This window comes from Mchenga conophoros, linkage group LG4 (genome assembly GCF_057382185.1).
Source record: "Mchenga conophoros isolate Kocher_MC1m ecotype Shallow Benthic linkage group LG4, M_conophoros_male_GT1.1, whole genome shotgun sequence".
Lineage (NCBI taxonomy): Eukaryota > Metazoa > Chordata > Actinopteri > Cichliformes > Cichlidae > Mchenga > Mchenga conophoros.
The window spans coordinates 16,848,768-16,861,299 of record NC_140529.1 but is presented as its reverse complement, the minus strand read 5'-3'; the positions used below and the strand labels follow the sequence as shown (position 1 = coordinate 16,861,299).

The 12,532-nt window shown below is 41.5% G+C and overlaps 1 protein-coding gene across 1 annotated transcript in view; it reads left to right on the top strand.

Annotated features, from left to right (window-relative positions):
- The first annotated feature begins 516 nt into the window (after positions 1-516).
- The window catches only part of cacng3b (calcium channel, voltage-dependent, gamma subunit 3b), a 35,456-nt gene continuing 23,440 nt past the window's right edge, over positions 517-12,532 (top strand). The window contains exon 1 of the mRNA XM_085270720.1: positions 517-773. Coding sequence (XP_085126846.1) covers positions 557-773 — 217 coding nt within the window. The 5' untranslated portion in view covers positions 517-556. The remainder of the gene's footprint in view (positions 774-12,532) is intronic.

The window sequence follows — 12,532 nt, the reverse complement described above, 5'->3', positions numbered from 1 at the left end:
CAGATTAATAAGTTAAGAAGGAAAGCAGGAGAGGCGAAGAAAAGAAGCTCTCCCCTAACCCCGGGACGAATAACACGGCAGGATGCGTTACCGCCGTTAACTTCCACTCTGAGTGAGTGTGGGCAGTGCCAGCAGTTGGGGACGACCGTTGGCCGTTAATCCTACGCTGTGTGGGTGCGTGCACGCGCCTCTGTATGTGGATGGTGATGGTGAGAACCGGTTTTTGATGCGCGAGAAAGTGACGTGCCGCTCTCCTACCTTCCCGCCCTTTGCCACGAGCCTCAAGTCAACTCAGCGAACCAGGCAGCCGGGTCCAGCTTCATTTCTCTCTCCATAGCCTCCTCACAAACTCGCCACCTTTACCTACCTTCCCCGTGTTGTTGTTGTTGTTATTGCTCTTATTATTTATTTGAGCGCGTGTCCCTCACTCTGACTCTCCAAGTCTCGCGGGATATAAAGGAAATAAAAGGGGTGAATCTAAAAGAGCGGAGGGGAAAAGGAAAGGAAACACACACACACACACGAAAACAGATTAAGACGAACAGGAGCCGCATATATGAAGATGCTGATGTGTGACCGCGGCGTCCAGATGCTCGTGACGACGGTGGGCGCGTTCGCCGCCTTCAGCCTCATGACCATCGCCGTCGGTACCGACTACTGGCTGTACTCGCGCGGGGTGTGCCGCGTGAAGAGCAGCGGCGACAACGACACGAGCCGCAAGAACGAGGAGGTGATGACGCACTCCGGCCTCTGGCGAACCTGCTGTCTGGAAGGTACGTGATCAGTCTGACTGGCTGCCTGTCTGTCTCTCCTCTCTCTGCTTCTGGCCGGCGCGTGTGTGTGTTTGTGTGTGTGAGTGCTCGTGCGTGTAGCTGTTTCCACACGCACACGCCCTGTCTCCCCTACTGTCTGCCTTTTAATACCAGAGGAGGTTTGTGTGTTTGCCTATGAGAGTGTGACAGCAGCCTATAATCCCTGTAACTCACTTCTTAAGCTGCTCTTCTCGACTTCACCCTCCACCGCAGAATAGATCGCAACTGAGTAGATGTGGCTGTCATCACGCTGCATAGCTCTGGGTAGAAATAAAGCACTAACAGGGCAAACAGAGCGTTATTAGCCAGGCATCTGCACCACTACCATGAACCAGGCATGTGCACCCTGGCACCACCACAGTAATGATGGGAAAGGTTTTTCCTTTGAAGGTGGATTGCACTGTTGTTCCAGGTTGGAGGAAAAAAAGAAGAAGCTTGTTTTGGCCTGAATGGCGCTGGAACTGGGTGTGAATTTCGCAAGCACCTGTTGATTATGGAACCAAAGGCAATGGTGGTTCACTGAATTCTTGCCAGAGAGTTTAGGCATAGGCTCTCAGTCATCCAGGTCATTCGGGAGTATTGAAAGAAAGTGATTGGATTTCTAAATTTCATGAAAATGTTTCACCTTTCAGTTCTGGTTCAGCCCAGAGCCCTTGAGTAAGTCAGAGTCCTATCAGCCGGGTGTTGTAGCATTGAAATAGTTTCTGCAAGTGCTTAGCTGGCAGTTGGACTGTGTGCTAATAACATACAGCATTGTTTTTAACTCCTCAAACTGTGCTTCTGTAACTCTGTGACGAAGCTAGCGTGGAGATGACGCCACTCTTCCATTCAATGGCTCTGGATCATTCCAAGTACAAGTTAAGTAACATGAAATATGCTGTGCAGTGGGGAGTGCTCAGATCTCTACACTGCAGAAACCAAAGAGCCACTCCATAAACTCACCACAAAACATAGAAGAGCCACCCTGACAGGACAAGACTCAGCTGTACATCTGCATCTAAAGGACAAAGGTCACTCTTTTGAGGATGCCAATATTCACATTATGGACAGAGAAGACAGATTGTTTAAAAGAGGAGTGAGACAGCCCATCTATGTCTACTGTGAACAACCATCCTTGAACAGAGGGGCACACCAAGCATTGAAGAGAAGTTGGTCTTTCCACTGAATCCAGACTTCTTGACTCTTATATGTAGAGCAGGGTGGTCCAACTCCAGTCCTCGAGAGCTACCGTCCTGCAGCTTTTAGACACATCCTTGTTCCGATACACCTGAATCAAATGAATGGCTTGTTATCAGGCCTTTGCCAAATTTGATGGCATGCTGAAGAGGTAATCCAACCATTTGATTCAGCTGTGTTGGAGTAGGGATGCATCAAAACTTCATGGCGGTGCAGTGAACTTTACAATTCACAAGCAATCTACATTTAGATAATGGGGAACTCCCAACACTCCAAAAGCCAGATAAACATATTTCCCATTCGACAAAACACAGGAGGAGTAATGTCAGTGACGATCAGCTACTACATCACTGAAACAGAAGTCAGATGACTCTTCTTTGTGTGACACTGACCAACATTTGACTGATGTAACAGTATCACACAAATTCATATTGAACATTTAGATATCAGCGGTTTAAATAGGCTGTTTTTTTTCCTTGTGCGAGTAAAGTGCACAGAATACGGGACGGCAAGCAAGGCTAACAGCTGTTGTGTTCACTGTAGCTGGTTTACATGAGTGCCAACATGGTAATGGTAATAAGTGCAGAGTGTTTGTTTGTGTGTGTTATCTTACATGTTTCCCTCACTTGTCCAAGGTAAATTTCCCCAGAGACAACAATGGCTAATCTAATCTAACATCTGATCTAACTTCGTTATCAGCTGGAAGAATTGACAATGTCTTGAAAAAGTTTTGGTTCCAAGAATGTGACTCAGACCTTGTTATTGCCCAAAATCAGATGAAGTCAGCTAGGCCTTTAACATCTAGTCTATCATATTTGATGTATGGGTTTTTGAGACTTCTACATCAGTGTGACTGTTTTTTCTCACTGAAAAAAACATAATAAATTGTACAATACGTTTAAGGAAATTAATTGCCCAAAAAATGTAAAAAGCCAGATGTAGTAAATATGATTCAAATTAAAATTCATATACATCACCCCCGCTGCTTCTTACTTTTTCAAGTCCTTATTTGCAGCATTTCTCCCTTTAAAAACTCTGAGTGATTTTCTTGTTAATTTGGACTTTTTCTAGAAACTCTCAAGGCATTTGGCTGCACATCCATCATATTTAGCACCACACAGAAGAGTGTGCCTTGATCACAGGGTTTGATTGGCTCTCTAAAGCCTTTTGGCTGTATGGATTGGCTCTTACATAGTTATTTTCTACTGAATTTGAGCACTCAAAGCTTTTTTTAATAAAGCCTCATTCACCCATTCATGCAAGTGCTTTTTCTATGCCTAAGCAGTTTTAACCTAACGTTCACATAGGCCAACAGTCTGATGGATGCATCAGAGGCAACTCGGGGTTCAGCATCTTGCCCAACGATACTTCTGACATGCAGGTTGGAGCAGCCTGGGATTGACCCACCAGTGTTCCAATTAATAGACAACTGAAGTGAACATAAAAAGGAAAAATCTAAAACTTGAACAAGATAGAGGACTTTGACACTGTCAACACGTCAAAGTGTGTGTGTGGGCGGGGGGGTGTTACAGCGCCAGATGGTGCAGGTATGCTGCTGTACGTTTATGCACACAGCAACACGCACATGTTATTGAATGAATAAACAGACAAATTCCAGGATATTCCCAATCCTCCACATAGGCACAGCTGTGGGAGCAGGATGCCAAGTTAACACAATGTCAGTGCATTCACACACACAGGCTCAGACAACGAAACATCATTTGCACATATACTCCTTCATGCACGCCTTTAACAACTGCTTTACTTAAGTGAAGAAGCTCTCTTATCTCTTTTGTCATTCTGTCCATCTTATATCCACTTAGCACAGTGGTAACACACTGGTAGCCATGCTTTTATAATTCATAGCTGCCCCATAAGCTGACAGGAAGCGGATGTGTGTATTATCAACCTGTACTGTGTCCGACAACAGGGAGGGTGTGAGTGACTTAGACAGTAACTACAGACAAGTAGTGAAGCCTCATATATGCAGTGTTCTTACAGTGGAGGTGAACACACAGAGCAGTTACACATGCATGATGTGCAGCATTTACAGTTTTATTTAGCAGTGAAAATGGGCACCAAGGCAAAAAGAGACCTTAATTGAAAGAAATATTTACTTTAAGGCAATAATTAGCATATAAGTAGTAGCGAGCAGTTGGTCTTATTCTAAAGTTTTCACTGATTTTTAAATACAACTAACTAGGCGTAAAAGCGCCTGCACATGCACGTATTCTCTGCTTCTAAATGGAACCTGTTTTGCTTTTATTTTGTGTCACATACATTATTACAGTGATGGATGCTCATTTTAAACCTGTCCAGTGGTTCAAATAATGAGGTCAGCATGTGTATAATTAATCCCCATCTTAAGCTGCCTGAAAAAAAGTTAAAAGACTAGGCCTTTTTCTGCATATAGCAAGAATTCTTGAATGGTATAGTTTTGTTTGCCTTGATTTCAGATGCACTGTATTTGTTAAAAAATAATATCCCAGCTCTTCATTGCTAAATTATAAATTAAGATTCAGGACAGTGCTTCGGTAATGCGGCCTCAATGCAAGGCATCAGCAAACTGCAATTTTAGATAAGCAAACAACTAAAAGGAAAGCCCAAAAGAAAAGAGCAGGGAAATAGCATAATAAGCATTAACATTTAACAACAACAGAGTTCATAAAGTGAGTTCTAGAGGAATTTTTAATGGGCTGCTTGTAATTTAGCACACAGGAATGTAGAGTTCTTATAGAATTTAAATAACAGGGATGTTTTCCAGATTCTGGCATAAATACTAAGGCCTGTAATAGGATGAATATTTACGTGCACTTGCTAATACCAGATGTTAACAGGGACCAGCAGTGTGTGGTGACGTTGGGATTTCTCTAAAGAGGTGCTGCGATAGAATAAATGAGCACAAGAAAAACTCCTTTAGAGAACAGACAAAACATGAATGAAGAGAAACCACAGTGCACATGAATGAAGCGGGGGAGAGGGGTGGAGAAGAGCAGCAAGTGAAAAGTGATGGATGAGCTGCGCGTGCCCTCAGTTTCAGGTGAATCTCTCGGGAGTTTGTGGGACCACAACGTGGATTTAGATGATCACTCGGTTACAGAATGAAGGAATAGGGTTTTAAACAGAGACAGAGGTAGCAGTGATCGCTCAGGTGGCTGCAGGAAGGAGGAGAGAAGGTTTAAAGATGCAGGTGGGGGTTGAGAATTGAAGGACAGAGTGAAAAGGAGGTCACAGTATAGGGAGATAAGCATTAATTAAATATGTGGGGTGTTTGACCATGTCTAGGATAAAAGCAATCACCTGACTGAGAGGGACAGCGGTAAAGACAGAGGAGGTAAGAGGAATCGTTAAGGAGGGTAACACTGAGAGAAGGGGACAGGTATATAAAAGAGAAAGAAGCAAGATTTCTCTTGAGAGGACATGACCAAAAAAGACAAAGGAAAAGGGGAGGTGTATATTTTATGATTTATATTTTAATATCTATCCAGACATTTTTAGAGTTTGTATTTTTAAACCAAAAAAACCTTCATATGTGTCCTTTATAAGAAAAGTCAACTACTTTTGCATGTTCCCATTATTTGCTTACGTCCTGGAAGCTCCATTTACAGGGGGAGGGGAGTGGGTATGCAAGATCATCAGGCTCTTGTGCAGTGCTCTGCAGCTTAATGCAGATGGTTTTACATGTAAATTGGTGCTGCACAAGAACTTGAAATGTATTTTGGATTGAATAACTGGTTTGCATAGTTGTGGAGAAAGTATTTTTGTTCGTTACGAACAGTAATATATACTAATACTCGTACTAAACAGCAGTATTAGCATCAAAATATTAAATACAAAGAATAGCCCAACTGATCGGTCAACAGGACGATATTATTGCGAGAAATATAACTCTTTGCCCAAAAAATGCGCATCAAGAAAATAACTTTCATTTATCCTCCAATAAATGAAAATTTAAAAAGTATAGAAGAAAAGGGAGAACGACACTTAAGCCATGTTATGAATGTTGACATTGCATACTTTGTCCACTAGAGCGCACTGTGCAACCTCCCTGTTTGCAACATACATGTTACAACGAACGTCACAAACACAACAACCAGCTGATCAAGCAAAGTCGGGTGTATACACATAATCTATGACTTGCCACAATAGAAGATTCTTTTTAAACTGCACTCTTATGTTATCTTAGGAAGGACTCATAAATGCATGACAATTATTAGGGAAATCGTTTTTCTTCTTTTTTTATCTGCTCGAAAGAAAAAAATATCAGTCGATATATCAGATTTTTAAATGACCAAATATCTGTATGGTATTGGTCTTAGAAATCCAACTCTCGGGCTCTCCTTTAAAGTTTAATTCATGGTCTCACAAATGTTTCTGTCTGCCTACACATTTCAGTTTGGAGAGGGGTTTTCACCCACTGCAAATGTGCTCCCATGCAATCTGAAAAAATCCTAACTAATAAATTTAAATTGACAAAATAATAATTACCTTATGCTGACTGTTAGTAATTAAATGTAGAAGAGAAGTTGCTCAATATCTCAGGGGCTGATGTCACCATGTTCCCCCTTTTAGACACACCCCTGTGTATAGGAAAACTGTAGCATGTGGTCAAAATTTTCTCCTTTTATTCACAATGTTGCTGTTAAAACCGCAGTCCTTGATCCATAAAGAGACCCACATGCAGGAGGAAATTTACAGTTTCCTCCTGCATGTGGGAATTTTAAAAGATGGTAGAAGAAAGAGCTGGAAAGAGAAGAAAGCCAGATGTGGCGATGTGCAGGATAAAAGCAACATCTTAGAGAGACAGACATCATCGGGAAACAGATATTTAATCACAGCTGTGATGGAATTAATAGCACAAAAGGAGAGTTTGTACACAGCTGAAAAGCTTGGAAGAGAATGTAAAATAAAGGCTCCAGGGCTTAAAAGGAAGGAGGGTTTCAGACAGACCCGCAGGACATTTTGCTGTGTTTCTAAAGAAGGTATCAAGGGAGGGGGATAATAAGGGTAGGTAGGCTAAAGGATGAAGGGAGGAGATTTAGTAGAAGATGAAAAGTTTTACTGCATCTGGAAAGTAAAAATGATAAATCAGAGAATGTCGGGAGAGATGGACTGAAGGAAGATAGCAATTGTGCCAGTAGCTACAGGGAAGGAGGTGTAATAGAGATGCAGTTAGAAGGGGAAAAAAAACAAAACAGATTTTTGCCAAATTCCCAAGGTCAGACCTTGCAATGCTTAAGAAAAGCAAAATCTGAGAATCTACAGACCTCAGTTAGTATGTTAAATTTCAACCAAACACAGCATATCAGCACGAACGCCTACCACTAAATGTAAGCATGGTGGTGAAGACATGGTGATTCAAGCTTTTTTTGCAGCCACAGGACACTTCGAAGTCATCGATTGGACCATGAACTCTTCTGTATACCAAAGTATTTTAGAGTCAAATGTGAGGCGACCTGTCTGACAGCTAAAGCTTGGGCAAAACTGGGTCATGCAACAAGACAGTGAGCCAAAGCACGGCAACAAATCTGCAACAGAATGGCTGAAAAAGAGAAGAATCAAGGTGTTGCAGGAGGCCAGTCAAAGTCCGGACCTCAACCTATTTGAAATGCAATCGTGAGACTTTAAGAGAACTGTGCATAAACGAATGCCTGCAAATCTCATTGAACTGAAGCAACGCGATAAAACAGAGCGGGGCAAAAGTCTTCCACAGAGATGTGAGAGAATGATGAAGTCATACAGAAAATCCTTACGCTGAATAACTTACTTCTGCTAAAAGCTATTGAATTATAGAGTCTTAGTTTTTACACCCACTGCTTTTGTATTTTGCTGCATTTTTAGGAGTAGGAGCTTCAAATTGATACATTTGGTGTATCGACTATTTTGAATCTCAGTGACCTAAACCTTAAGGTCAAAGTTCAAGTTTTCTGAAAATCTTGCGAATGCAATAATTTGAGAACAAGGCGACATGGGATTTGTAAATTGTAAAATACTATAGGTGTGTCGACTTGGAAGCTGAGTGTTTTTCATTGAGTCACGATATGTAAATCCTTAGAATTGACAGGGGATGGGTCTTTTTTGGTCTTTAACCATGACTCTAAGTCTAGCATGCATATATTTTTCTTTCATTACATGTCATACGTATAGAAAAATCTTCTTTTTAATGTTTATACTTAACCAAGCCTTCTTATTTTCATATCAGAACTGATGTGTGTAATTGCATGACACTGTTTTAATAATAATAATAATAATAATAATGTATAATTTATTGATCCTTTATTGATTCCCCCGTGGGGAAATTCCTCTCTGCATTTAACCCATTCACTCTGTGAAGCAGTTGGCAGCCATTGGGCACCCGGGGAGCAGTTTTAGACCACACGGTGTCTCCAGCCTCATGGCAGCAGTTTGTTTCAGGGCAGCTGAACAACAACCTCTGAAAGGACTCAAGCCAGGCTCCAAAATCTCGAGGAAAGTCTTCACAGAAGAGCAGAAGCTGTTGTGGCAGCACATTAATGGTCCTGGATTTAAAATGAGACATAACAATAACATGTGAGTGTAATGTTTGCTAGCTGCGTGGAGGGAATCCTGAAACAGCCATGTATGAAAGCGATAACAGATAAGAGGGAAAACTGGAATGGGATGAATTAATGTTTTGTGAATGTGAGAGAAAACTAGGTAGAGTGAAGGAGGAGCGGTGAGAAGATTTGAAACATGAACAGAGAGATGTTTTCCGGGGGGGGGGGGGGCTTTGCTGTTTGAGTAGGGACAGACTGAGAGAAGGGGGGAAGAAGAGAGAGATAGAGAAGAGGTGTGCAACCGAGCAGAACCTGCCTCGTTCTCTTTCATCAGCCATCACCGTGGAAACTAGCCTCCTCCTCCTCCTCCTCTTTCCCTCCCAGCTTCTCTTTCCTTCGCCTGCAAAAAGGTAATCAGAGAGAGCGAGAGAGGCAGAGGCACAGAGAGAAGGAGGAAGAGAGAGAGAAAGAAAGCGGCACAGTCACCCAGACTGAGCTGTCAGAGGCGCTCCGAGGAAACAAGCAGTCCAATTTGCTCTGCTTTTCAACTTTCTTTCCTGTCCGTTGCTCACTCCCTCCTCCTCTGTTATCTAGTTGACAAAACCATTTAAATTGTGAGTGCGTGTGTTCGTGGACACGTGTGGCCAGGTTTACACAGACCACTTACATGCAGATTTTGGATCACATGCCAACTCATTGGGGTCAGCTTGCTTGGGACAAAGGCTGTCCTCCCCATAGAAACTACAAAAATGGTTATCTGTCAGATGTCTAACAAAAAAAAGACCTATGTTTGCATTTTAAAATGTTTTATGATCGTAGAGAATCAAAGGGATAAGAGCTTTCCTATTGTGAAATACAAATCTAGGTATGAGGTTAGCCAGTAGTCATTCACGTATTCTGTTCAAACTACTGTGACTTTCCTTCATGCTGAGCCGTGGAGCTGACATGTTTGGCAGAAAATTTACTCATTTTGTCGGTTGGATTGCCATGCTACTCTTGGGATGGACCGTAATCGCTTTGATGGTCCCCTGACTTTCCATCTAGTGCCAAAATCAGGTCACAGATTTTGTCCAAAAGTAGCATGCTAGCTCACTAAACTCCGACAGTAAGCATAATGAACAGTAACGTGGCTGTAGATACTATCCAAAAAGGATCATATGAATTACATTTTTTGTATCCCAAATAGTTTTAACTACACTGGCAATCTAAAAAAGCTAAATTATTTCAGTTATTTGACCATTTTTGGTTGGATTTGAGGAGTTCCAGTTAGCCACATTTGCACCATAATCAAAGTCATGTTACTGTATTGGGTCTTAAGCTTTTTTTTGTCTTGTTCGCATTTAGATACTGGAAAAATGAATGGCACCCTGTTTTTGTTTTAATTAATCACTTGTGCTTCAATCACACAGGCCTAGAGACCAATCATCAACCTCCTGGCAACCACTGGTTGCTAGGGGAAAACAATATATTCCTTTCCTGGTTGGTTGGTGGTTGCTGAAGGTTCCTGGCTGTGTCCTGTCTTGCATTTCTGCTGCAACCAGGCACTGCTTTTTGTTTGAGGGCAAACAGTCTGGTTTCCTTCACACTTTCCCGGTTGCCTATACCTCTTTGTTACCAGTTTCACCTAGAGACTGCCACCAACCTCCAGAACCACTTTTCAACCAGTCAGACACACCAGGAATATATATTTTTCCCTAGTGAGTGGTCGTTTTCAAGTTTCAAAGCGTGGGTGACAGGGGTCTTGACTGATGCCCCATTCCCACAGCAATCGTTGCTAACGATATATAACTGTAGCCATTAATCAAGCCATTGATATTGCTTAAAGTTTTAAGTCATAGCGTCAAAATGGCAAAATCTAGAATTCGTTATCTTGAGGCTGAATTTCAAAGGCTCTGAAGTTTGTTCAAATAGTGAACATCTAATCTAAATCAGCAACTTGTCTCACACGTGGTGCAGTGTCAGCAGTTTTTAAAACTAGACACCTTTCCAAAAGTTGAGCTACGCAATTGTTCTTTTGGTAGTAATATATGGTGTAACCTCACTATATACATTAACACAAGGATGACACCTCTAGGAAATAAAATGTGCTAGACTGTAAGTGTATGTAATTTGCTCGTCATGGATGCAATAGCTACTTTTAATGCCAGCGTACATCCTTTACAAATTCTTTTCTAATTTTCTTCTGCTTTTGAAATAAGCCTGAAGTCCAGTATTATTCCAGACATTATGACTTTCTCCACCTGCCATTTGCTGTCTGAAGAGTCACCACAAATGCCCTTCCTTTCCACTCACCTGCATTCGCCTCATTAATGAGGCCCTGCAGTATTCATACTACCTCAGCTCACCATGTCTCACTTGCCTGTTTGTTAATCTGTGCCTTGTAGCATCCTGGCTTCCCGTTTGGGTTTTTTTTTTTACATTGTATTGTGTTTAAAAAATAATAATAACCTTGCCTGTGGTTTAGATTCACCGGATGCTTCCAAGTAAAGCTCACTTCTTGTTTTTAATCACCCATTTCACAAGTTCTGCTTTAGTTTGAACTGAAATGCAGACATATCCCCTGACCCTGACTACAAAATATTTTCCTTGCCTTGCTTTTCTTAACAGTTCTTACAATAGACTGTGTATGAAACAGTAATGTATCTGCAGTTTGAAAGGGTAAGGGCAGTGCAGGTGTGCCTTAAGTGACCTTTCTGTGAATTGCAATGTATGCAGGTTAGGAAAATGACACTTTTAGGCCTCTGTAAGCACTTTCCTGATTATGTCAATCACATCTTAGTGAATGCAACAGGATGTTAATGGTCCCCATTAGAGTCAAAAATGACATATTTTAGATTGTATTTTAAGGCAGGCCTAGCTTGTTGCTGACACAATTTATCATTCACATTAAATTCAATTAGTTTTATTTGTATAGTGCAAATCACAACTACAGTCACCTCAAGGCGCCTTGTGGTACGGTGCTATTGGGTCTTTAAGATAAGATGTCAACACTGTTGCTGCAGCATTTTTGATCAACCAAAGGCTTTTCAGGGAATTTTAGGACAGTTTTTCACCAGCTTCGGCTTTTTTCTGCCTGTTAAAAAATTGTGTACAAATGTGCTTTTCTACTCAACACTTGTATGGATTGTGTTATTTAAGTTATCTGTGCTTTATTGTGGGGATCTCGTACACTGAGTTTTAGTCTTTTAGTGGGTGGCCAACTTCAGTGTTGGACTCTTCTGTGAATACAGGGTTTGTGCGTGGGTGAGAGTTGGATCAAGGACAAACATCCACCTTGTGGCTCATTTGTCACAGTCATGGGGTTACGCAGACTTGTTGTTTGTATGCGTCCCCTTTTTTAACCTTGTTTTGAGGCACAAAATTTTTATTTATTTAGGAGTGGATTATGTTCAATGTTCAGTATATTTTATTTCACAAGAACTAGACTGATACGGCATTGAATAGCTGTATTTTAATTAAAGCATTAAAATGTCCGATGCTTTGATTTGCAAATGAGATAATTTGACAATTTAACTCAGTAACTATTATAAATAATTCTCAGGTGTGTGTGTGTGTGTGTGTGTGTGTGTGTGTGTGTGTGTGTGTGTGTGTGTGTGTCCATCTTAACAGCTCTATCTGTAACATGCTGATATTCTCCAGAGTTTTTTTTAAGGTATCAATTATTTTTACAGTGTGTATTAAAGAATGCGTGGTATACAAGGGGGGGTGTGCAGGTTTGCGCTTATGTTCATATGTTTTATGCATAAGTGACAACAGTTGCATGCTGGGCCCTGTAGGAGAAACTCAACCACATGACTCAGATAAAACACACAAAGACGCACACACAGGCAGACAATCATGCATACTCTGAACTCTCATTCCTGTTTGTGTCCCATAATGCTTTGCTGTGGCTGTGCCTGCAGCTGCCCTCGAGCAACTGTGACCTTTGTGAGGGAAATGCCTCCTGATAGATGCTCCCACTACGCATGTGTGTGTCTCCATGTTCTCTTCTTTTTTGTTTGTGTGTGTCTGTGATCATTACCGTGCTGT